This window comes from Rhinolophus ferrumequinum, chromosome 9, assembly GCF_004115265.2.
Source record: "Rhinolophus ferrumequinum isolate MPI-CBG mRhiFer1 chromosome 9, mRhiFer1_v1.p, whole genome shotgun sequence".
NCBI lineage: Eukaryota > Metazoa > Chordata > Mammalia > Chiroptera > Rhinolophidae > Rhinolophus > Rhinolophus ferrumequinum.
The window spans coordinates 387,395-410,071 of NC_046292.1; the positions used below are offsets into that span (position 1 = coordinate 387,395).

The following is a 22,677-nucleotide window of genomic DNA, read 5'->3' on the forward strand; positions in this document are numbered from 1 at the left end:
TGCAGGACAACCTTGCCCTACAGCAGACAACGCTGTCCCTCCTGCCCCCAGACCTAACAAGTGGCCCAGTGCGTGTCCTCAGGTGTTCTTCCTTCTCCACCTGAAACTCCCATTTCCGCCTGGCCTGGGTTCCAGGCTCCTGACTTTAAATCTGGGGCCTAGCCCTCCCTCCTGCTCCGCCCTGCGGGAGTGCCCTCCCCCCAGGACCCTGCCTGACCCCCACCCTGGCAGATGCTGAGCTCTGAACCCCGTGCTGTAACCGAATCACCCACCTCAAAAAGCTTCAAGGGGAAGCCACATGGCCACAAACGTTCCAAATTACCTTTTTTTTTCCTCACCAAAAAAAACCCCAAAAAACTGAAGCTGGGAGAAAGAGGCAACTATATTTTAAAGTGAGTTAACATAATTCTTGTCACAAGTATGTGCGTTTTCTGAGACAACACTGATGGGTGGTTCTGAAAGACCCCCACCTGGAGCAGGCGCCCCGCTGCCCACTGGCTTCCAGCCAAGCACGTCCACCACTCTCAACCCTCAGCTTCAAGGGAAGGGTGGGAGCTGTGCTATTTCCCACGGTGTAGGCAAGCCTGCGGGACCGATGTGGTCAGTGCCTTCCGCAGAGCGGCTCTGAGTTCTCAGAAGCCAGATGCAGTGATGACGCGGGATTCCTGCACACGCCGGGCCCCACGAGGAAACACACGCCCACCGCAGAGCGGCACAACCCCGCAGAGGCGCGCGCGCGCACCGCGGCAGAGGCGCGCACCCTCGCAGGCCCCGCTTCCATCCGCACGGCGGGTGGGAGGGTGGTGGGCTCAGAACTCCTCGTGCACGTTGCGGGCGTAGTCCATGAGTTTGCTGCCCGTGAAGAACTCGCTGTACTTGAGCACCTCCTCGGGCTCCAGGTGCTGGTTCTGGTTCTCGTCCGCGACGGCGATCATCTGCTTGGCCTCGTTGAGGGCGTTGTACTCGTTCATGGGGTCCATGTAGTCCTGCAAGGGCGCCGCCCGTTCAGCACCCGCCACCATCCGCCCCGCTCCCCGCGGCATCGCTGGGCCCTCAGCCACACGTGTCCTCACTACCGGGATTCAGACCCCACGTGGTGACCGGCCTGAGGGACGCAACTGGGCTTTCCTGCCATAGCCCGCGAAGGATCGCGCTGCCTTGCCAACCCCCCTTCCGCCTCCCCCCACCTGTGGCTGACACCACAAAAGCTGCAGGATAGGGATGTGGGCATGTTCTGGAATGTACTGGAAGGCGGGTGCCGGGCTGGAAGTGCGTGACTCAGGGCCATGTGGGCATCACCTCAGTGGGCACAGGGGTAGCGGGGGAGAAGGAGGGCCTGCAGGGCCGGCAGCCGGCGTCCAGCGAGTCACAGACCCGGACGTGAACACAGCCTGACCCGGCATCCAGGACCAAGGCACTGACAGGGATCCCTGACCCAGACATTCCCTCCCACCAGCTATCAGCAAGGATCAGGCGATTCTCGTGTAAAATGAAATGACTCATCCAAAACAGGAAAAAACATGCTCCACAGTCAGCTACACACGACAGTGAAAACGCCACAGAGGAAGATGTGGATTCCAACCCACACCCTCATCCCTCGGTGAGTGTCTAGCCCAGACTGCCCAACGGGCAGTGGCTTCTCAGAGCCAGGCACCCCAACCTCGCTGGGTTCCTGGCTTTCCTGCCTCAAATCTGTCCAAGCGCAGGCTGGCTGACTGGCTGGGCCCTCCCAGGAGCCCGTGGCCACGATGCCGGCATTTACGCGGGCTTAGGCCAGCTCCCGGTCCTGCTGACCACGTGACCAGCCACAGCCAGACCAACTCTGCCTTCCTGGCTTGGGATCATCTTTCAGGCAACTCCCCTTCCCATGGCAGCCCCTTGTCATAGGCCCACATGGAGGCTTCAGGGCCCCGGGCCATCCACAGGGGCACTCCCACACCTCCCAGGGTACCCTCCACACACAGCGCCAGTCTCCCATGTCCGCCAGGGCACCCCGTCCCCACTCTCCACACTCCCCCCAGGGCACCCCCACCCCCATGCCCACCTCCAGCTCTGCCATGGTCACGATGCCGTCATGGTTGGCATCAATCAGCTCCTCAAACTCCTTCTTGCGGTCTCTCACCCAGTTGTCGTCGACATCCTGGCCCTGCTGGTTCTCCACGGTGCCCACGGGCAAAGAGATGAACTCGGGCAGTGAGAGCTGCTTGTCACCATCCTGGTCTGGGGGACACGGGGGGTGGGCGCTCACACCTTGAGTGGGCATGGGACCCCCAGGGACACTGGGGAGAAGAGTCAACCAAGCAGGTTTTGTAGCCAGGGTTTCACTTGGTGAAATTTTAGTCTGAAGCTGAACAGCTGCACCTCACAGGACCTGCTGGGAACCTGGCTGAGGCCAGACCGCGCCAGGCAAGGACTGACCATCCCTTGTCAAGTGTCCACACAGCCTCCTGAGTCCCCCCAGCCCAGGACCAGCCCATGCTGACCTCCTGCCAAGAGGGTCAGTTGGATGCGGACAGCAAACCCCACCAGCCCGTCCGGGACTGGACTCACCCAGGTCCCGGACGATCTCCTTCACCATGAACTTGAGCATGCCACGGCTGTGCTCCGGGTGCAGGAACGACAGGAACTCGTCCTCAGTCAGCAGCAGGTCCGAGGGGGGATTGTCCGCCTGGTACCAGCGGTCTTTAAGGTTCTCCAGGACTTCCTGTGCTGAGAGAGGCACACCTGTGGGCATCCAGAAAGTTCCGAGACATGCTACCTGAATGCAGGGGTACTCGGGCACTGCAGAGTGCGAGGCCATGGGCCCTGCCCCTCCGAGGAAAGCTCAGCTCCCAGGAGGGTGGATGACGCAGACGCCCCCCCCACATGGGGTCAGTGACCATCCCGGGCAACAAGGCAGTCACCTGCAGGAAGCTGCTGGCCGCATCCCAGGTCCCAACGCCAGCAGGGGACAGGGACGCCCAGGCCTCACTGGGTCACAGCAGGGTCACACCCAGGGACACGGCTGCATCCCATACGCCTGTCGCCTTGCATTACTGCCTTCTGATGGACAGCAGTCTTGCTGGCAAACTGGGAGCAGCTGGTTGTTCCCCGCCTGCCCCACCCCCACTGGCAGGGACAAGTGATGGGCTAGGCACAGACTTGCTGTGTCTACCTGGAGCCTGTGAACGGACCTGATTTGGAAGAAAGGTCTTTGCAGCTGTAAGGTCTTTGTTAAGGACCTAAGATGAAATGACCTGGGGCAGGTGGGCTTTCAGCCAATGGCAGGTGCCCTTGTGTAAGAGGACACATAAGGACAGAGGCTGGAGTGACGCGGCCACGAGCAGGAACACCAGCAGCGCCAGAAGCTGCAGGGACACCTGGGATGGACCCCACTCCAAGCCCCCAGAGGGAAATGGTCCCTGACTGAGAAGAGCCCCTCACCATCTGTGGTGCATTGTGATGGCAACCCCAGGAAGCCAAGTGACCCCGAGCCCACCTCTCAGGGCCCCCCGACCCTTGAAAGCTGCTCCTCACTCCGACTCCAGACTGAAAAGAGAACAAAGGACTGGTCAAACCTGCAGGGGTGCAGGGATAAGAGCCGAAGGCCAGGCCAAGAAGGCGCCTGGGGAGCCTCCAGCTGGAGTGCGAAACCTGCACTCACCTCCTGAGTCCCAACGTGAGGAAGCTCTAGGTCCAGGAAGCACACATCTCGACCCCCCCCAGACACACCCGAAGGAAAGGGCGCCAGAGACAGACCAGCTCTCAAAAGCAGGCAGGGGTCCGCTGCCTAAGACCTAGAGGCCAGCGCCTAAGTGCCAATGTTGGCAAAAGGACAGAGGCCCCAGGACCCCCCAGACGCCTTCAGGGGACACCGTCTACAGCAGGACAGATGGTAGAAACACAAACGGAAACAAGCACGACAAGGCAAACACCACTGTAGAAAGAAAACAGTAACGTCTGATGTATGAGGTTTGAAGAGGACCCAACTGGAGCTCTGCCTGGCGTCATAGGAACTGGAGAAGGTTGGCCAGAGTCACAGCATGTACAGGAGCCTTGGCACCTTCCAGGAAGGGCTGACACTGCTAAGTTCAACATGACAGTCTGAGTGGGCCATCCTACGGGACATTGGGAAGCTGTCAGGTCACCATGCGGGGCCACATTTAAAGGTGACCACTAAGAAAAGGGAAGGTTAGGCCCTAAATCCCACATCAACAGAGGAGGGAAAAAATGGGAGGGGAAAAAAAGGAACAGAAATGTAAATGGGCTTAACTCACCTATTACCGGAAACGTTCAGATGGGCTCACCAAATAGAACTACACTCTACGGTCCATTAAAAACAAACGCTTTAGAGAAACCAAGAATAAAGGTGGGTTCCCTGGTGACTCCACCCACTCTCAGAAGCCTCCCGGAGGACCAGGGCAGAGGGGACGCTTTCTAACTGATTCTGTGAGGCCAGCTTCACCCTGACACCAAAACCAGATGAAGTCATCACAAGAAGACTGGACACCGATCTCTCTTGTGAGGACGAGACGCAGAAATCGACACAATATTAGCACGTTGAAGCCGACAGTGCGTAACAGTCACACACCGTGACCCAGTGGGGCTGGTCCCAGGCGCACGGCGGGGCCAGCTCTGGAAACAGTCAGCGCGATCCCCCAACAACCATGTCAGCAGGCTGCACAGGAATCCAGTCGGAGCACGAGATGCAGAAAAAGCACCGGACACCACCCAACACGCACTCATGACCAAAACTCTCAGCAAACTGGGGAAGGAGGGGAACATCCTCAGCTGATAAAGAACAAACCATCATGCCTGGTGGGGAGAGACGCGAAGCTTCGCCCTCAGGTCTGCACGAGGCAGGGTGCCCCTCCGCCTCCTCCCCAGACTCGAGCCCACTCGAGGGCCCCGGCTGCTCCTCCCCACCCACCTACCCGAGTGAGGCGGCATTGGACTGGAGGACCCGGGGGGCTCTGCCTGCGAGGCCACGCCCGCGCCTCCCACTTCTGCCGCACAGCACACCAGCCACCTGGCACGGCCCTGCTGGCCCCAGTGACCTGCGCACTCACTCTCCTCGTCGACCTTCAGCTCCTCGTTGTTCCTCATCTTCTCAGCAAGTCCCCTCTCACTGTGGCCTTTGCTCGCCAAAAACTTCACCTTGTACTCGTCCCAGGACACGCGGCCTGAAAAAGCAGATCAGCGTTTGAGGGTGCTTATTAGTGAACGTCTGTGAAAAGGTATTTCACCTCCTTCCATAACGTGTCCGTGAAAACCCTGTGCTCCGGGAGCTGCAGAGCAGGCCACAGGGCAGCTCCAAACGGGCCACCAGGGCCACGGGCCCACAAGGCCCTGCAAAGCGAGGCGGGGGCACCAGCGAGGGGCCCCTTCATCCCGGCCCGGGGCCCTCAGTCAGGCGCGGGGCCGTACCGTCGCCATCGGGATCCACGGCACGGAAGTGTGCCCTGCTCTCCTCCACAGCCTCCTGGAAGTGCTCGGCCGTCTTCTGCATGATCCAGTGCTGCATCTCCTTGGGGCTGATCCTCCTGTCGGCGTTCACGTCCACCCTGCGGGCGGGCAGGTGGGCGAGTGAGGCAGGCCCCAGCCAGACGCCCAGGCAGTCGTGCAGCTGCCAACAAACCATCGTGCCTGATGGGGACATGCTCCCCGGTGGGGCTGGCGGGGTGGTCAGGGCACATGGGCACTTTGCCCGCTGCGCAGTGTCACCACGGGAAGGTGAATGAGCGCTCCCCACCTGATGCACAATGGACGGCAGCATCAACCCGACTCCGGGGACACAGACCCAGGGCATCCCCGTAACAGGCCTAGAGGTAAGACACCAGAGCGAGGCCATGTCTGCTTGTGCACATACAGACGGCAGATAGAGAATGGCTGAGGTGCATGTGTGTGTTGCACGTGTACACGGGTTAGCCAGGCTCATGTGTGTGTGCACCGGCTGGTGTAAACAAATGTATACAGGCTGGCACACATGTGCCACGCACAAGGCCCCCGGCTCTGTCCACTGAGAGGACGACAGCGGTGACACTGGCAGCAGTGCACACGCCCAGTCCCGGGTCCTAGGCTCTAAATGCTCTTCTCCAGTAAAAAAAACCAGGGCTCCTGGGAGAAATGGGAGCGGCACCAGAAGAAGCTGGAGCGCTCGACAAATGGGGGGTAGGCACATCACAAGGACCCCCCAGCCAAATGCACAGGCTTCCTGAAGGCCAAGGCTGGAGCAAGGTGACGCCGTGCTGGTCACGACCAGAGTCTCCGACACACCCAGATCTACATGGACAAACGGTGGCAATCGAGCAGTCACCATGTGGGGAGAGACACCCCTGAGAGAATCCCCCTAAGACAGTGGGCCCCCGGGGGGGCTGCCTCAGTGACTGAGTGCCCAAGAAGACAGGAGGGACAGGCCAGGAGCAGCTGTACAGAGGCGACCCTGGGGACACCACCTGAACTACGTGGCCCAGGTGGCCATCCTGTGACGTCAAGGGAACTCAGGAGCCCCCACAGGATGTGACGAGAGAGCAGCCTCACTTCTGGGTGCTCGTCCCCAAAAGCCACCACCTCAGGGTAACCCGAGCACACACGTCAGAAAAGTCCCTGATGACGGCACTGCACGCAATGCCTGAGCAGTCCCCTGCAAAGAGTCAAGGCCACGAAAGACAGGGGCACCTGAGACACCGTCACACCCCGGGGGATGAGGGAGACGTGACAGTAACGCAGCGTGCGACCCTGGACGGGGTCCCAGGGCAGAAAGAGGGCACAGGAAAGGTGGGAAACCTGAAGTCTGGGCGTGGGTGAAAGTAACGTCACACTGCTACTGCACGTGTGCCACGGGACGCGGGCTATCGCTGTTAGGGAGCGCGGCTGTCTTTGCAGCTTTTCTATGAACACAGCACCATTCCAAAAGAGGAAGCTTCCTTAAGAAATACCATGACAACACTACTTTCATTTGTTCTAAACCAGGTCCCGAGGCCGCCAGTGCCTCTCTGCCGGGCGGGGGACAAGTGAGGCTGTGTAGCAACAATCCCACATGCACGGGGCCAACAGCAGCGCCTGCGGGGGCTGTGCGGGAAGAAGGCACCGCTGAGCGAAGAGGAGAGGACGAGCTGGGCGCTCCCTGACCACAAGCCTGTCGGACATGGATGCACAGCAAGGCTGTGACAACGCACAGCTGAGCGCAGAGACACTGAGAAGCCGCAGGCTGGCCGTGGGCACCTCCCCTCGGGGGCGTCACAGCCTTCGTGGTCTGGTTTTCTACATTTCCAGGTGAGCTGACCTGGGCCTCTGAACCCCAATCCCTGCCCCCAGAGCGGCTGCAACGGTGGCCCCATCACTGCGCGGCTCCGAGCACTCTCGGCGTGGAGGGCGATGGCTCCGTGCAGCGTGCACACGGCCAGCAGGCTCCTGGGTCAGCAAGGCCTGTGAGCGCGTGCAGAGGTGGGGTCGGTGGGGCGTGCAGCCCGGCCCCCAGGTGTACAGACATCTGCAGGCCAGGTCCTCGGGGCCCCCTCGGTGTGAATCCAGGTGAGGCCCCCACAGGTCCGGGCCTCGCTGCTGCACCCATTCCGTCTGTCACATTTCTGGCTCCACGTTTGGCATCATGACCCCACCCCATTCAAACTGCGCGCGACTGACCCTGAATGTCAGATCGTGGGCCTGTCAGGAAAGCAGAAAAGCCACCTGGACCCTGTCGGGGAGGGTTTACTCCAAGCCTGTATGCATGCCCAACGCAGAGAAGGGCGTGGGGGCTGCCAATGGCTTCTGCTCCCAACTTGGCCCCTTGCTCCTTCCTCCTTCGGAGCTCAAGTCTCGCGCCTGCTCCTGGTGCACCAGTTGGCTCCATGCATCTGGCGTGACATGAAGCCTTCCCAATACCTATGGTCACTGCTTCCTGCCAGGTCTCATCTAACTGATATTGTGACACTGGCATGAGGCCACCATGCCACCACAGCCCCATGCAGTGCAGGCGGTGCTGCCCCAGGCCATCCTACAGCCATGCAGCTGTAAAATTCTGGGGACGGCCCGGCAGCCCCAAAATCTGGCCCTCTGACGCCTCCTGACCCAGGGTGCTGCTCACGCTGCATATCCCTCAGCCTGACGCCCACAAACTTTCAGCCAAGAGCGTGTGTCACAGCACCTTCCTCCAACTATGTCACCGAGTGGGCCCCTTGTCACCCACCTCCCACACCGTGCGAGGCCAGGCCTGGCCCAACAAGGCAGCAGATGCCGGCGCCCGCACACACCCGCAGCCCGCCGGGCGCCTACTTGGAGAAGATGACCATGAGCTTCCTCCTGCTCTTCCGAGGCTCTGCGTCCTCCTCGAAGCCGTCTGTGTCCTTCCCCAGGAAGACCTCCTGGTGGAAGCCCTTGTTGAGGTGCCCGTCCATCTCCAGCTTCACCCCGTTCAGGTGGTCTGGGGGCAGGATCTCGTTCTCCTCCCTGAGGCCTGCTCTCTCCCGGGCAGACGAGTGGTTGGCAGGCCGGGCAGACGCGTCCATCAGAAGAATGACCCCCAGGAGCCAGAGGCAGCACGGAGCCTGCCTGGACGCCATGGCCACCTGGGTCCAGATCGCGGGATGGCCTGCAAGTGTGGCCGGGAGCTGGGGAAAGGGGAGAGTCCAGTGAGGCGGTGGGGCAGAGATGCCTTCAGAGCCCGCCTGCCGCCAGGACACTGCAGGAGGTCGTGTCCCCAGCATAGCTGCAGGCCAACAGCCTAAGGCTGCCAGACAAGCAGTCAATGGTCACGAGAGGACACTGAGCCACTGCTGGACGGAGCCCAGCCAACACTTCCCTACAGACACATTTACTCTGTGATGTAGAACAGAGTCCTCGGTTTCCAGCATCCACGCGAGCCACGGCATTAGTGCCCTTTTCAATGTGACTGTGTCTCCAGCTCCCATCCCTCCTACTTGGACAAAGCCGCCCCTTCTCAAAGCCCACAGCAGCCTTCCCAGCACCGTCTGTCTCCATTCCTCCCGGCACTGAGGCTGAGCCAAGTCCTGGCAGCCCACTCTCCAGACCCCAACTCAGCTCTTGTGGGTTCAGGAACCTTGGCTAAGCCACCTGACCTCCCGGGCCTCAGTTTCCCCCTATGAAACATGAAGCCCCCCTTCCCCACCCCAACGCTTTGTGAGGCCTGAGCCTGGTGCCAGCAAATACCCAGACCCACCCGGCAGGACACCAGCCCCTTCCCCCCTTCCTATCTGAATGAGCCCTGTGCATGTTCATACACTCACGCAGAGACAGCACATGCACACACATGCACATACATACACGTGTGCACATGGGTGCACACACATAAGTACAAGCACATGCACACAAATCTATCCACACACAAATACATGGACACACATAAGCACAAGCAGTACACACACAGGTACATACATGCACACGTGTATACACATGCATACATGTGCAGCACACACATAAGATACATGTGCACACACACCACCACACGTGCACGCATACACACACACATCCTTCCTCACGTTCACGCAGGAACACCAAGAAGGCCAGAGCACCCAGGAAGTCTGTCATCAGTGACTGGCAGCAAAGGAACAAGGCCACTGTCGTGTGGGGCGGCCTGCGGGGTCTCTGGTCCCGCTCCCCACATAAGAATGCAGGACATGGCGAGGCCAAAAAGGAACACCCACGGAGCCATAGGTAGGGCAGTCACACCACTATAGTCTCGCTGGCGGCTGGGTTGGAGACACAGGAAGCAGGAGCCACACGATGCTACAACCTGCCATCCACTTCTCTATCAACCAGCCAACCCCACTTGCTAACTGCAATCCGCTTTTGCTAGCTCAGCCACCATCTCCTTGCTAGCCCCCTTTTTCTGCTAGCGTAGCCACAGCAATTAGTGGCCAATGGCTCACTGGTTACAGCTGACGGCCAACTAGCCACAGCTGATGGCCATCCAATCACAGTTGATGGCCATTTACTACCTGAGCCAGCACCTTTCCACGTGAGGCCGAGAGCCTGGAAACTGCACTCCTGGCTCTGTCCCCACAGCCACCCTTCTGCTGACATCACCAGGTGAAGGAGCCCACAGCCCAGAGGTGCTTACACCCGGCACTCAGCCGTCCCAGCTTTCATCCACACCAGCCCTTCCACCTGGGCTCCTTCTCCAGGGCTCGTCTCCCTTTCCTCTGAGCCGGGAATGGCGCCCGGCTGCCTCCCAACTCCCCACACACACACCTTCACATTTCACATACCCCAACGGGCACTCCAACTCCTTCCTGCCCCTTGACCTGTTCCTCTCAGTCTGTCCACCCGGCAAACACCAGCTGGTCCTTCCAGGTGCAGCTGAGGCCCCCACCTCCTCTGGCGGTCTTTACAGGGAGGAGCAGCAGACAGGAGCCCACCGGCACCTGGCTCCCGGGAATGGTGGCCCTGGGCACACCCACCCCAGGCCTGGGTGCCCTCTGCGGCCAAGCTGGAGCATGAGGGCTTCAGCAACCATGGTGCAGTCCATCAGGCAAAGCACTGTCACCACACCACAGCCTAAGGGTGCAGGGGACGGGCCAGCTGCTCCCCCAGCTGGTCTGGCACGCTGGCAGATGCCACCACTTGCATCTTTGATGCCTCCTTCCCACCCCACCTGCTCCTGACTGAGCCCGACAGGCAGACTCCTTAGCATGTTAGTCTTCTGGGTCCAAGTGCCATCGAGCCCTTCAACAAGGTCTTGTTCCCTCGATGGTTACGACCCGGTGTGGGAGCAACTCTTACAGGATGACCGTACATCCCTCCTTTCAGGTCTGTGGGGGCCCGTGTCCTCCTCACACCCACTAGAGCCCACCACCTGCCCCGCTGTGCTATTGGGACTGTCCCCTGAGCCACATTTACTGCAACTCCTCGTTGTCACCCACCAAGTGCACGGACTGTATCTTTCTCAGCTTCAGTGTCCCAGCACCTAACACACTCACGACCCGCACACAGGCACTCAGGGAGCCTGAGTGAATAAATACAGGGGGCTCTGCTACACCACAATACGTGTGTTCCTGGCAATGTCAGCATCCTGCAAAAGCACACTAAACACTGAAGGGCAGGGGACTCAAAACCTCTAGCTGGAGTGGGAAGAAACCAGAAAGGGGTGCCCCCGCCCCTCCCCCCCAGCAGCTCTGTGGAGGGTGGGGGAGGAGAAGTGAGTGCGATGCCAGTGGGGATAGGGTTCGGGGGTTCAGGAGGGTGGGGGGGAGCGCAGCCAGCAGTCACAGAGGAAGGGGACCCGGATTGACAGATGGACACGGGGCTCACGCCTGCTTTCTTTCTCAAGGCAGAGCGGGTGTGTTCCTTTCCCACTGGGGTGTAATTCTATTCCTGACATCCCAGCTCGCTTGGCCAGGAAGGGCTGTGCAAATCAAGACCACTTGGCCCTGGCGTTCCCATCACCCCACTGACTGTAGCCGTAGAAACACACGTCGTGTTCCAACGGACTGTACTTTGTCCTTGAAACAACAACGTCAAGTCTTGAGTCGACTTACCTTGATGGATAGTACACGGAATGTCATTTACACGGTGCTTTGCACAAAAAGTTAACCCCAAAATAACTGCACAGCCCTCGGGAGGTCAGTGAAAGCTCCTTCCCTCCGTTCCCAGGAGTTGTCTTGAGCACGAACCGGCTGCACAGGCCTGAAGTCACCTGCGCACTTCCTCGTTCTCTGCCTGCCCGCTACGACGGGAGCCCACCCCGAGAACGTCGGTTCCGGGGACGCGGCCCACGGAGCCTGGATGCCACCCCGGGATTCCGGCTCAAGTGGGAACCATAGCCCTGGGCCATCCCTGGGCGTCCGTCCCCGGGAAACTAATTTCTTGTGGCCCAAAACGCAAACGCTTATTCTAAAAGCTGTTACCGGCTCGAGTCGCGCTACCGGTGTGGGTATCGACTGCCGCCGACTGAACCCGGAGCCGAGGCAAATCTTCACCAAATCCAGCCAGTTAGGGGTCACGGCCCACCTTTCGCAGACGAGGACGGTGAGGTCTCCCCGCGGTGAACGCGGGGTCCACCGTCTCCCGTGACCGCGCGCCCCTCGGGCCGTTTACCCGACGTCCGCGGGCCAGACCAGCAGGGTCCATGGCCCGAGGGAGCGTTCCAGGCTGCCCTGGAGCCCCGTCCGCTTCCGCGACCCCTCCGCACGCCCCGCACGGGCCCTCACTCACCGCACGGGATCCGCCGAGCGCGGTGCGCTGTGACGCTTCCGACCGACCTCGGCTAGGCCGCGGCCATCTTTCTTCCGGGAAGAGGCGGGCCTCGGGGGTGGGGCGGGCGGGCGCGTCCTCCGCGCGAAGACGCCGGCGCCGCCATCTTCCCTGCGGGCGGAAGCGGCCGCGCGCCCTCCCGGGGCGACCAATGAGAAGGGCGCGCGGGGCCACGTGACGGGCTGCCCTGGCCGGCCCGCCGCTTCGCGACCGGTGGACGTCTGGGCGACCGGTGGACGTCCGGGCGTCCGTGCGCTCGCAGGTCGGCCTGCACGCCATGAAGCTGCCGCGGCGTGCGTGGCGGCACCGGACGGCGCTGGGACTGGGCGGTCTGGCGCTGTGCGGCGCCGCGCTGCTCTACCTGGCGCGCTGCACGGCCGACGGCCACCGCCCACTGCCCGGCCGCGGCCCCGGGCCCCCGCCCGCTGGGTCCCCGCGCGCTACCGCCTTCCTGGCCGTGCTGGTGGCCAGCGCGCCGCGGGCAGCCGAGCGGCGCAGCGTGGTCCGCGGCACGTGGCTGTCGGCGGCGCGACGCGGCGGCCCGGGCGACGTGTGGGCGCGCTTCGCGGTGGGCACGGGAGGCCTGGGCGCCGAGGAGCGGCGCGCCCTGGAGCGCGAGCAGGCGCGGCACGGGGACCTGCTCCTGCTGCCCGCGCTGCGCGACGCTTACGAGAACCTCACTGCCAAGGTGCTGGCCATGCTGGCCTGGCTCGACGAGCACGTGGACTTCGAGTTCGTACTCAAGGCGGACGACGACTCTTTCGCGCGGCTGGACGCCCTGCTGGCGGATCTGCGCGCCCGCGACCCCGCGCGCCGCCGCCGCCTCTACTGGGGCTTCTTCTCGGGCCGCGGCCGCGTCAAGCCCGGGGGCCGCTGGCGCGAGGCCGCCTGGCAGCTCTGCGACTACTACCTGCCCTACGCGCTGGGCGGCGGCTACGTGCTGTCGGCGGACCTAGTGCACTACCTGCGCCTCAGCCGCGAGTACCTGCGCGCGTGGCACAGCGAGGACGTGTCGCTGGGCGCCTGGCTGGCGCCTGTGGACGTGCAGCGCGAGCACGACCCGCGCTTCGACACTGAGTACAAGTCCCGCGGATGCAGCAACCAGTACCTCGTGACACACAAGCAAAGCCTGGAGGACATGCTGGAGAAGCACCAGACGCTGACGCATGAAGGCCGCCTGTGCAAGCAGGAGGTGCAGCTGCGCCTCTCCTACATCTACGACTGGTCCGCGCCGCCCTCACAGTGCTGTCAGAGGAAGGAGGGCGTCCCCTGAGCGCTGCTGCCACTGCCACACCTGGGGTAACGGGCGCGCCAGGGATGTGGGGTTCCCAGCCCAGCTGCAGCTGCCCTGCGGAGCGTTGGTGCTAAAGGAGACCTCAAGATAGACGCCTCAGGAGGTGGCAGTTGCAGCGAGTCTTTCTGGAGCCCCCACTGGTCTTACACTGGGGAAGCTGACAGCTCTGGCCAGTTGTCCAGCCCTCGGGAGGAATCTAGTTTATACAGTGACTGGTAGGGCTTTTGGACCAATGCCAGGTGGCAGTGGACAAGTAGGTCCCAGCTCCGGTCTGGGCCATACACACCATGTCGCCCCAGAACATTGTGTTCTTGGACTGGCAGACCATGGGGCTTGCTAAGGTGACGCATCACATCCAGGTAAATGTGTCCTGCCCCTGGATTTCAGCTGCATTTTCCTGGACTGCACAGGTGCCCAGCTGGGTGTGTGACAACGGGCAGAACCTTCCAGATGTGCAGGGCCTTGCAGCCCCACCCCTGGCCTGTCCTCTTGCTGTCCTGTCCCAAGGCAGGGACCAGGAGCCAGAGGCCAGAGCTGATGGGCACTTGCAGAACCTGACTCCAAAGAGAGTCCAACTTGTTCTGGGTGGCGACTCTGTCATGTCCTGCATCCGCTGTGTTAACCGTCCGTCTAGAAGTCATTGCCCCCAGAGCTGCACTGCTGTGAATGGACCGCAGGCCCTTGCCAGTTGCAACTCACTGCATGTTGCAACCCAGCGGCTTCTCTCAAAAGGGCTGCTGCTCTGTACGCTTAGCTTTCCTTCCTCTGTGTCTCCCGTGTTGGTGTCGTTTATCATCTGTAAGCCTAAGGCCGAGCTTCATTTTATGTGAATTAGCTTCCATGGTATTTTGGTGTGTGTGTCTCCCTAGAGTGAATTCGTGGTAAATGTAATTCAGGGCCTGCCTGTCATTTATTTATAAACATTGTAAATTTGTGTAGATAAGAGTTTCAGCTGGGCGTGTGTGAGGTCTTGGTATTTTTTAAATTATTTGAGACTTTCTATCAGAACTTGGAATTCTTGGATTAATCTGTTTTTATAGCTTGAGTTGTGGATCCGTTGCTGCATGTGTGTTTAAACATGGAAGAATTTTAAAACTGTCCATTTTTCTTTTCAGTTTACACATAAGTCAGTCCCATTGTCTCCCTTCTGCAAAGACTTTCCTTTTAAGGCTTCCTTGCGGCCTCACGGGCAAGTGCTTCTCATGCACGCATCTGTTATCTTAGACTCTGGGCCCAAGTTCCAGGAATCTGAACGCTTGGAAGCGCTGATGAGGTTTCCCAAATCCTGTCTTAAGAAAACAGGCTTTGCTGGCCGGTGTCCTTGTGCCGGGGACAAACGTGACGTGCCCGACAGATGATCGGCTCTCACGCTCCAGCACAGCCTCAGGAAACCAGGGTTTCCTTTTTCCCGTTAAGTGTGAACGGGGTGCTGTGCTCAATGAAGGGGCTGCAGGGTGTCCGTGAGCCCTTCCCAGCCCAGCAGCGTGTGGCTGCCATGCGTTTCTGTACAGGTCCCCGGCTGGGCTACCACCGTCTCCGGTCCACCTTGGGCCATGTGAATGGGAATACAGATCTCTGCCTTACCTCTTCATTACCATTTTACATTCTTAGGCCACGGGTTTAAGAGCAGGTGTCTCTGTCAGCCCACCCGCCATAGCCTGTCCCACCAGCAGTACGACGTAACAGACGGTTGTTTCTCTCCATCTGGAGGCTGGAGTCTGAAACCAGGGAGCCCACAGAGCAGGTGTTGGTGAGGTGTCTCCCTGGTGTGCTGATGCCACGTTCTCATGGCCCTCACGGCCAGGAGGGACCCAGAGCAAGCTCTCTGGTGTCTCTTCTAGGGGCACTAATCCCATGGAGTACCCCCATGACCTCATCTCCTTCAATCACCCCCAAAAGCCCCACCTCCTAACACCATCACACTGGGGGTTGAGGCTTCAACCTGAATTTGGGGGGACACAATTAGTCCGTAGCAGGAGGTTGTGGTTATTTTTGTTTAAAGGGAGAAGGATGTGCAGATCTTGGGGTCTCAGGCCAGAGAAGGGGGGTCGTGTGGTTAGTGACCTGGATGTGAGTCTGCCTCCTTCAGAAAGTGGAGTCTGGACCAGAGAGGCCCCAAGGCTCCACCCCCTTCTGATTACAAGGTGAGTGTGAGCGTCTGATGAACCGCCTTGAGCCAGGACTGACGTCCCCTGCATACACCTTATTCACAGGATGAGGATCCAGGTTTGGGGACGCCAGGGTGAGCAGAACGGGGCCCTGCCCCCCAGTGGGACGCTGACAGCAACAGAACCCGACTTCTGACAGCCATTGTCAACTGGGCTGTGCTGTTGGAACCTTGGGTCACCAGTTCAGTGGTGTGTACACGCTTCCCATCTTTCAGGCGAGGATGAACCGGAAGGACTTGCTGAGGTCCACGCCGCCAATGGCACAACTGAGACTCAAGTCACGGGTTCCTGCCCAGCACCATCCGGTCCTGCATAGCGTGGACCTCACAGAAAGCACAGTGCCAGTGTCCAAGACGCCTGCTAGGACCTCTGTAAGTTCAGGCACATGTCCAGAGGGACCTGAGCTGTGGCATTCAGCTGACCCACGTATTCAACCAGATTTGACTTGCAAAACTGGAAATTAGCAGGTTGCTTCAAAGCAGCACAGCCCAGGGGGCTGACCATGTCCATCCACACCGCTGTTGATGTGATGTCAGGATTCAGCTGGAGCTCAAGGCTGGCAACCTCTTCCTAAAGTGACCCATGGCCACCCTCATGTGTGGTCCTAGTGGAGTCATGCCTTCTGGACCTGTGTGTGCTGTGGACCAGGGTCCCAGGACAGAGCAGGCCCTCGGGAGATGGAGAAGTCAGACTATCGAACCAGACTTTGGGAGAATTTAGGGTACAGGGCAACTAAGTCTTCTCCCGGCCAAACTCCCATCGCTCCTGAACGGTCGGCAGAGCTCAACCTTGCCAGCATCAAGGGGAGGTGGTGAGGGAGCTCGGCAGCTGGAGGGGAGCCCCAGGATGGGGCGCCAGGCGGCAGTCACTCCTGGTAACGCCCAGCGATGTGCTCTGACACCCCAATGATGTGCATTGTCCCGTGAAGGGAGGAGAAAGCTGAAGCACAAGAGACCGAGTGCCTCGGCCCAGGTCCCAGAGCCAGAAAGCCGGGAAACTTCCAACGCCTGCAAGAGCCAAGATGGATCTGCCATGAATTGACGGAGCAAGCACAGGTCACGTGCTGTCTGCTCCCGTTTCTGCGATATTCTTGGATAATGAAGGTGGAGATGGGGACAGATTCGTGCTGCCAGGGCTGTGGTAGGAGGCGACTGTCTGCATATTGACCTGGTTGACATTGCCCTTTGGTTTTGCCAACTCCACCATCAGAATGGGTGAGGGGCACCTGGGACTGCCCTGCGTCGTTTCTCACAGTGGCCTGGGCGTCCACAATTACCTCGAAATTGAAACAGACTATGTAGCACATTGCCAATTCTAATGAAGCAGAGACTGAGAAGGCCACGTCCCCAGGATGGCCAGGCACTAGGAGCGCGTGGTCCTGCAGTTGGGACGTGGGGTGCAGTGAAGACAGCACCCATAGCTGGGTCCACAGGGCGGGTGCTGCTCCCCGCTGGCTACCTGTCACCCGAGACTTTTCCTAGCCCCTCCAGACCCTCAAAGCCTGGGTTCACCGGGTGTGGCAGACTTGGCAAGACCCGAGAATGGTGGTGGGGGTTGGGGGGTGCGCTGTGGGGGTTTGCCCAGGACACACCTGCCAGAGGAAGCGTGATTTGGGAAGGACTTAAGGCTCAAGGCTGAGCCCCAGAAGGCATGCCCTGCCCATGGCACTGGTGGCTTCCAAGCCTTTCCAGGGCCTGCACATGCCCACCCCTTGTTCCTGTGCACATGGCTGGCTCCTGGTCACCCTGAGTGTTGCTGTATGTAGTAGCTTTACTCCGTAAGCTTGGGGTGCTGGACGGTCCCCAGCCTCCTTGTGCACAGGATAAAAACACAGGATCAGAGGCAAAAACCCGTCCAGTCTGAGCTGCAGTCCGGGGTCTGGCTCTCTGAGCACTGAGCTGTGCCCACAGCACCCCTCTGGATCCGGGGAGGGACGATCAAGCAGTCCCCAAGCTGCTGCTCCCCACTTGGCCTGGTGCTTAGAGCAGGAAGGTGAGCAGAGCGCCCAGGGGCCTGCAGCCACTGCCCTCGGCCCTCTGCCTGTCCCCTCATCACCTCTCCAGCCTCTGGCCCCTCTCCCCTACTCCTGTCTGCAGCCTCCACTGCTCTCCACACCAGGCTCCTGCCAGCCATCTCCTGCATGTCCCCTGCTCAGGCATCTGCCGTCCCTGGTTCATTTGAACGTCACCTCCTCAGGGAGGCCCATTCAGACCACCTACTAATCGCAAGGCCCCAGGAGCCCCTCACCTGTGCGCCTGCTGGGTCTGTTCTGACGTCATCAAGGCTCAGCTCTGGGCCAGCCCTGGGTCCCTCTGGACAGGCCTGGTGGCTGCCCTGGTCGCCCTGGTTGCAGCCTGAGGATGCAAAGTGCTAGTTGTGTCTGGGTCCCCTCAGACCTTCACTGAGGTCTTCATCTGTCCCCCCACCTGGGTAGGACCTACATTTGGCTGTCGTCATGGTTCCAACGGCCCGGGGTTGAATAGTGTTCCCCCAAAAGTATGTTCAAGACCTGACCCCCAGTACCCGTGAATGTGGCCTTATTTGGAAGTAGGGCCTTTGCAGACGTCACTTAAGGTAAGATGAAGGCCTTAGAGTGGGCCCCACGCCAACAGGCCTGGTGTCCTTACAAGAAGAGGAGACAGGCCTGCAGAGGTGACAGCCATGTGACAGCAGGCCATGCAGCTGGGAGAGGGGGCGGGTTCTACCCAGAGTCCTGGAGGGAGCGCAGCTGTCAGCCTCCGGCCTCCAGAGCTGGTGAGAACAAGTCGCTGCTGCTCTGAGGCACCCTGTCCGCGCCCGGTTTGCTCCAGCAGCCCCAGGGTGCCCGCACAGCCCCCGTGCCCCTTGTCTTGTGCCTCCCAGCTGGCTGGGGCCCACGTCTCCACTTCCCGGGGCTCAGCACAGACCTGTGCAGCCTCGGCTGGGAGGACATGGCCCTCTTGTGGCCACATGCCCAGGCATCCTACGGCCTTCAGAGGCTGGTCCCTGGGCTGCCTGGCTCCATCTGCGGGCCTGACCCGTGCCCCTTTTGACTGGCTCACCGCCCAGAACCCAACGGGTCTGTTGGGGCAGCCTGGGCACCCTATCCACGTTGTAAGACTGCTGATTCGCCGTCCGGGGCCCCAGGGAGCCGCCCATGGCAGCTGTCTACAGGCCTAAAGCAGACCAGGTGCCCCCGCTCTCGGGGCCCCCAGAGGAACCGTGGAGAGCCGTGCAGGGTTGGGGGAGGGCAGTGAAAACGGAGTGATGTCTCATTTGCTCCTTGGTGCCTGCACTCTGGGTCTGGGCACTTGAATTGTGTTTCCCCCTAATCTGGGTTGACTGACATCCACGTGAGTCCAGGGAGCAGGTGAAAGGCCCTCGTGTGTGACCGTCCCCCAGGCCCAGCCTTGGAGCAAACATGGGCTCTTAAAGGGTGTCAGTCCAAACCCCTGTGGGTCTCATAGTCCTGAGACCCTGAGACCCTCCACTCCTGGGTCTCCCCTGGTGGGGGGTCACCTCCCAGTCCCCAGGGAAGACCCTCCCCACAGCCTTGGGAGCTGGAACAGGTCCCTTCCCCCATCACCTGGCCTCTGTGGCCATCCACCCCCCTTTCTTTGGGGCCAGGGTGTGCTCACACCCTCAATTTTCTTCCCTGGGGAAGTGCTCACCCACCCAGGCCCCCCATTCTCTCCACTAGCCCCCGGTTAGTTCCCAGCCTCTCCTGACCCCGACACTGGCTGTGGCTGGTGCTGTGGGCCCCCCACCACTGCCCATTGCCCTTGCTTCAGACCCTCACACCGGAGGCCCATGGGGAGCCAGCCTCTCCCGTCTGCCTCCTGGCCAGCCACAGTGACCAGCGAGACCTGCAGTGTGGCCTCGGCAGGCGTCCCACGGCCTGTAGCTGGAGCTCTGCCCATGGCCTGTTCTGGCGGGAGTCACAGGAGGCCCACGGCCGCAGTGGGGGAGCTGGGAGCTGTGCTGCTCACAGATGCTGCGCTCCCCGCTCACTGACCGTCCCCTTGATCCACATGGCAAACAAGTGACTCAGGAAAGATCAGCAGCTCCTGTGAGGCAAGGGCAGGGCCCCCTAGGACCCTCAGACCCGGGCCAGGGGGACCTGTTCTGGGAGGTCCCAGAGATTTGGGAACCCGCTCTGGAAGCCAGCCAGTCACCAGAAGACTGGGCACGGGTGCGGCATCAGTAGGTGCCCGATTGGTGAGGTCCTGGGGAGAGTAGAGCCTCAGGGAGGGGCAGGGTTTGGCCAAGCTGACCCTGAAGACCCAGCCTGGGCAGAAACTAAAGATGGGGGTGAAGAGGCTCCTACCCCGGACCCAGACTAGAGGCTGTACCTGGGCCATCTTGGAGTGGCCGTGGGGTCCCCGGACAGTGGTGAGGGTCAAGGTTCTCTACAGAGGGGTGTCCACTTGAACCTGGAGGTAAAAGCTACCCTGCCCTGGGAAGGGGGTTCTGTAGCTGGTGGGCAGCCTGGACAGTGGGGGTAGGGGTGTCAGCAAGGGGCAGCTGCTGGTCTGGCCACTCGGTAAACAGTCCCCTGTACCCACGTACACAGGTGGTGCACAGGTTGCTGTACTTTTCCTACACGTGGCCCAGGGCTCCTGCCCCTGGCCAGCAGGGGCCACCAGGCAAGGCTCAGCTGGCATGGAGCTGGGTACGTGTGAGGCTGGAGAGAAGCCAGGGCCTTCAGAAAGTGGCCCTGGGGGCCCCAGACATTGTCAGCTCTGTCCTCTAAACACTGCAGGCGGCCGAACCTCCATGGCCTCCCACTGACCCGGGGCCTGACCCAGCCCGGTGACCCGAGAAGAAGGAAACCCAAGCCCTGGCCCCTCCCTCCAGTGGCGTCTGAGGGTCTCGGCAGTCCAGCCCCTGCCCGAGGAGCCCTGGCACCCCTGCCACAGCTGCCCACCTGATTCTGACAGGGAGTGAGGTGTGGATGGCCTGACCCAGGCTCAAGCCTCACACATGTCCTGGCTCAGCAGCCCCAGAGAGATTGGGCATCGTCCACAGTGAGGGCCTGGAAGTGCCTCCTGGGGTCTGGCCTCGCTGTGTCCTGCTGTGAGGGCCTCCGGGATATGGGAGGGGAACTGGGAACCTGCTTCTGCAGACACTTCAGTTCAGAAATGGAGGTTTGCTTGGCCCTCTGACACCCCTTCCTGTTCACTCCTGTTCTCACTGCCACCCCCTCACACACCTAGGTTCTGACAGGACAGCTTGGAGGGGCCGCGGGCGCAGGTGGGGGTCCCTCTTGCCCTTGCCCCCACCTATGAGTGTGTGTGACACACTGGCTGTTGCAAAACTGATGTTATCACACAAGGAACCCGTGAGTCACTGCCCGAGAGCGGGACTGCACCCCAAACCCTCCTGAACAAAGGCCTTTTGTCCCTGAGCCCCCGCCCACACCAGGCCACCCGTCAGACACGCAGGCAAGCAGACGTGCTGGTGGCGGCAGCAGGCACAGGCATGGGCAGGACGTGCTTCTCACCACCTCGATCCACCCACCTCCAGGGCCTGGCTGTGGGAGACCCCGGGCTGTGCAGGCCTCAGCTCCTAGGTCCACTTAGGTAGCTGGAGCTGTAGATCCAGCACCTTGTTGACCATGGGCAGGGCCCTGAGGCCACGCAGAGCTCGGAGCCCACGAGGCGCACTGGCCAAGCTCAGTCAGTGAGCGAAGGCCCCAGGACACAGTGTCCCCGGCTCCCCGGCCACAGCCCAGGCCTAGCTCAGAACTCTGTGCAGGATGAAGCCTTGGACGAGATGATGGCTCCGGCTGACCCCAGAAGCCTCTGCCCCAGGACAGGATGCTGGAAGCCCCTCTTTGGGGGATGACCCCTCTTCCTTGCCCTGTCACCTGCAGTTCCCTGCCTAACACCTGGAGTCCAGCTTGAGGCCCAGGGGAGCAGCACTTCCCCACCTCGGGGTCCAGCAGTTTTGTGGCTGCCAGCCCAACCCTCTAGCATGGGCTCATTGGCTAGCCCAAGGACCCCGACCACAACCTCTCCTGCAAGCCTCACCCCTGCTTGTCCCCCCCCACAACCCCAGAGAGGGTCATGGAAGGTGGGACCAGGCCGCCTTCTTGCTCACAGCCGGGAGCCCCCCATTCTGGCCCTCCTTGCCCTGCCAGGACGTGGGGTGAGGCCCAGCTGCCCAGCTGGCGGCTGCTCCTGGCCCCCGAGTGGACTTTCCAGCTGTTGGAGCCAGACGCCCACATTCCTGTCTGCTCTCAAACCGGACAGCAGCCGAGGGCTCTCGGGGGGCAGGCTCTGACCCAACACTGAGTCCCGCCCACCCCTAGCCTCCCTGGGTCACCTTGGGGCCAGAAGGGCTGGGCCGGTACAGCCTGGCTGTAGCCGCAAGACCAGAGCTTGGGACGCACAAGGCCAAGAGCCCCCCAGCCCCCACCTGGCAGTGGGCAGGTCAGACTGAGATTCCGGGCAGTGAGCCCTAGGAGGGTCAGCCCAGCGATCCTGCTGCTCTGGGGTGAGGCTCAGGCCAGGGTCAACCCGAGGCCGGCTAGCACTGTGCTGGCCACTTTGGCTCTGACCCCAGCCAGACGCTCGGGCCACCCCAAAGCCCAGCTCCAAAACCAGATAGGCCAGGCCAGGAAAACAGCCCCATCCCTCAGGCCCCTCCACCCCAGGGCCCCCAGCGAACCCCTGCCCTGAGTAGCAGCAGCTCTGGCCCAGCCTGCACCCCGCCCCCCACCACACAAACACACAGGACCCCGGCTCAGGCCGGGTGGACGTGACTGCAGGGCCCAAGGAGCTTGTCGTACACCAGCATTGGGTCACGCCCGGGAGACGGTATGGCCACAGCCGGGTCCAGGGCAGGCCTTCGGATGCCCTGTGCTGGTCTTTTGTCCCCGCTGGGGGCCGCTTGTGTCCTTCATGGCTGGTCTGGGCACAGGGGCTGGGGCAGCACATTCCAGGGGCCTCACAGCTCAGTGGTAATGACCTCTGATTAGGGCCAGACACAGGGAGGAAGACGAGACAGCAGGCAGGAGAGTCGGGCGCCAGGATGGGCTTTGGG

The 22,677-nt window shown here is 61.1% G+C and overlaps 2 protein-coding genes across 3 annotated transcripts; one reads left to right on the plus strand and one right to left on the minus strand.

Annotated features, from left to right (window-relative positions):
* Positions 1-364: 364 nt before the first annotated feature.
* On the minus strand, positions 365-12,483 carry SDF4 (stromal cell derived factor 4). 2 transcript variants are annotated; one of them, XM_033114224.1, is made up of 7 exons: positions 12,151-12,483; positions 8,254-8,588; positions 5,407-5,543; positions 5,049-5,162; positions 2,551-2,709; positions 2,045-2,220; positions 365-986 (listed from the first exon to the last, which is right to left on the minus strand). In XM_033114224.1, exons 1-7 carry the CDS (start codon positions 12,466-12,468, stop codon positions 810-812), a joined length of 1,416 nt encoding a protein of 471 aa, XP_032970115.1. In that variant the 5' UTR covers positions 12,469-12,483; the 3' UTR covers positions 365-809. The 2 variants fall into 2 exon arrangements, with proteins under 2 accessions (XP_032970115.1, XP_032970116.1); XM_033114225.1 differs by lacking the exon at positions 12,151-12,483 and adding an exon at positions 11,844-12,116.
* Positions 12,462-17,132, plus strand: B3GALT6 (beta-1,3-galactosyltransferase 6). Its single transcript, XM_033114226.1, has one exon. It carries the CDS (start codon positions 12,467-12,469, stop codon positions 13,460-13,462), a length of 996 nt encoding a protein of 331 aa, XP_032970117.1. The 5' UTR covers positions 12,462-12,466; the 3' UTR covers positions 13,463-17,132.
* The last annotated feature ends 5,545 nt before the right edge of the window (positions 17,133-22,677 follow it).

Coding starts and splice junctions, on each gene's coding strand:
- B3GALT6 (XM_033114226.1), top strand. CDS start 12,467: ATGAAGCTGCCGCGGCGTGCGTGGCGGCACCGGACGGCGCTGGGACTG.
- SDF4 (XM_033114224.1), bottom strand. CDS start 12,468: ATGGCGTGCAGGCCGACCTGCGAGCGCACGGACGCCCGGACGTCCACC. Junction 5,544..8,253: donor CTCATGGTCATCTTCTCCAA/GTAGGCGCCCGG, acceptor GCCCGCCCGCAG/GGTGGACGTGAACGCCGACA. Junction 2,710..5,048: donor GCTGAAGGTCGACGAGGAGA/GTGAGTGCGCAG, acceptor TGCCTCTCTCAG/CACAGGAAGTCCTGGAGAAC.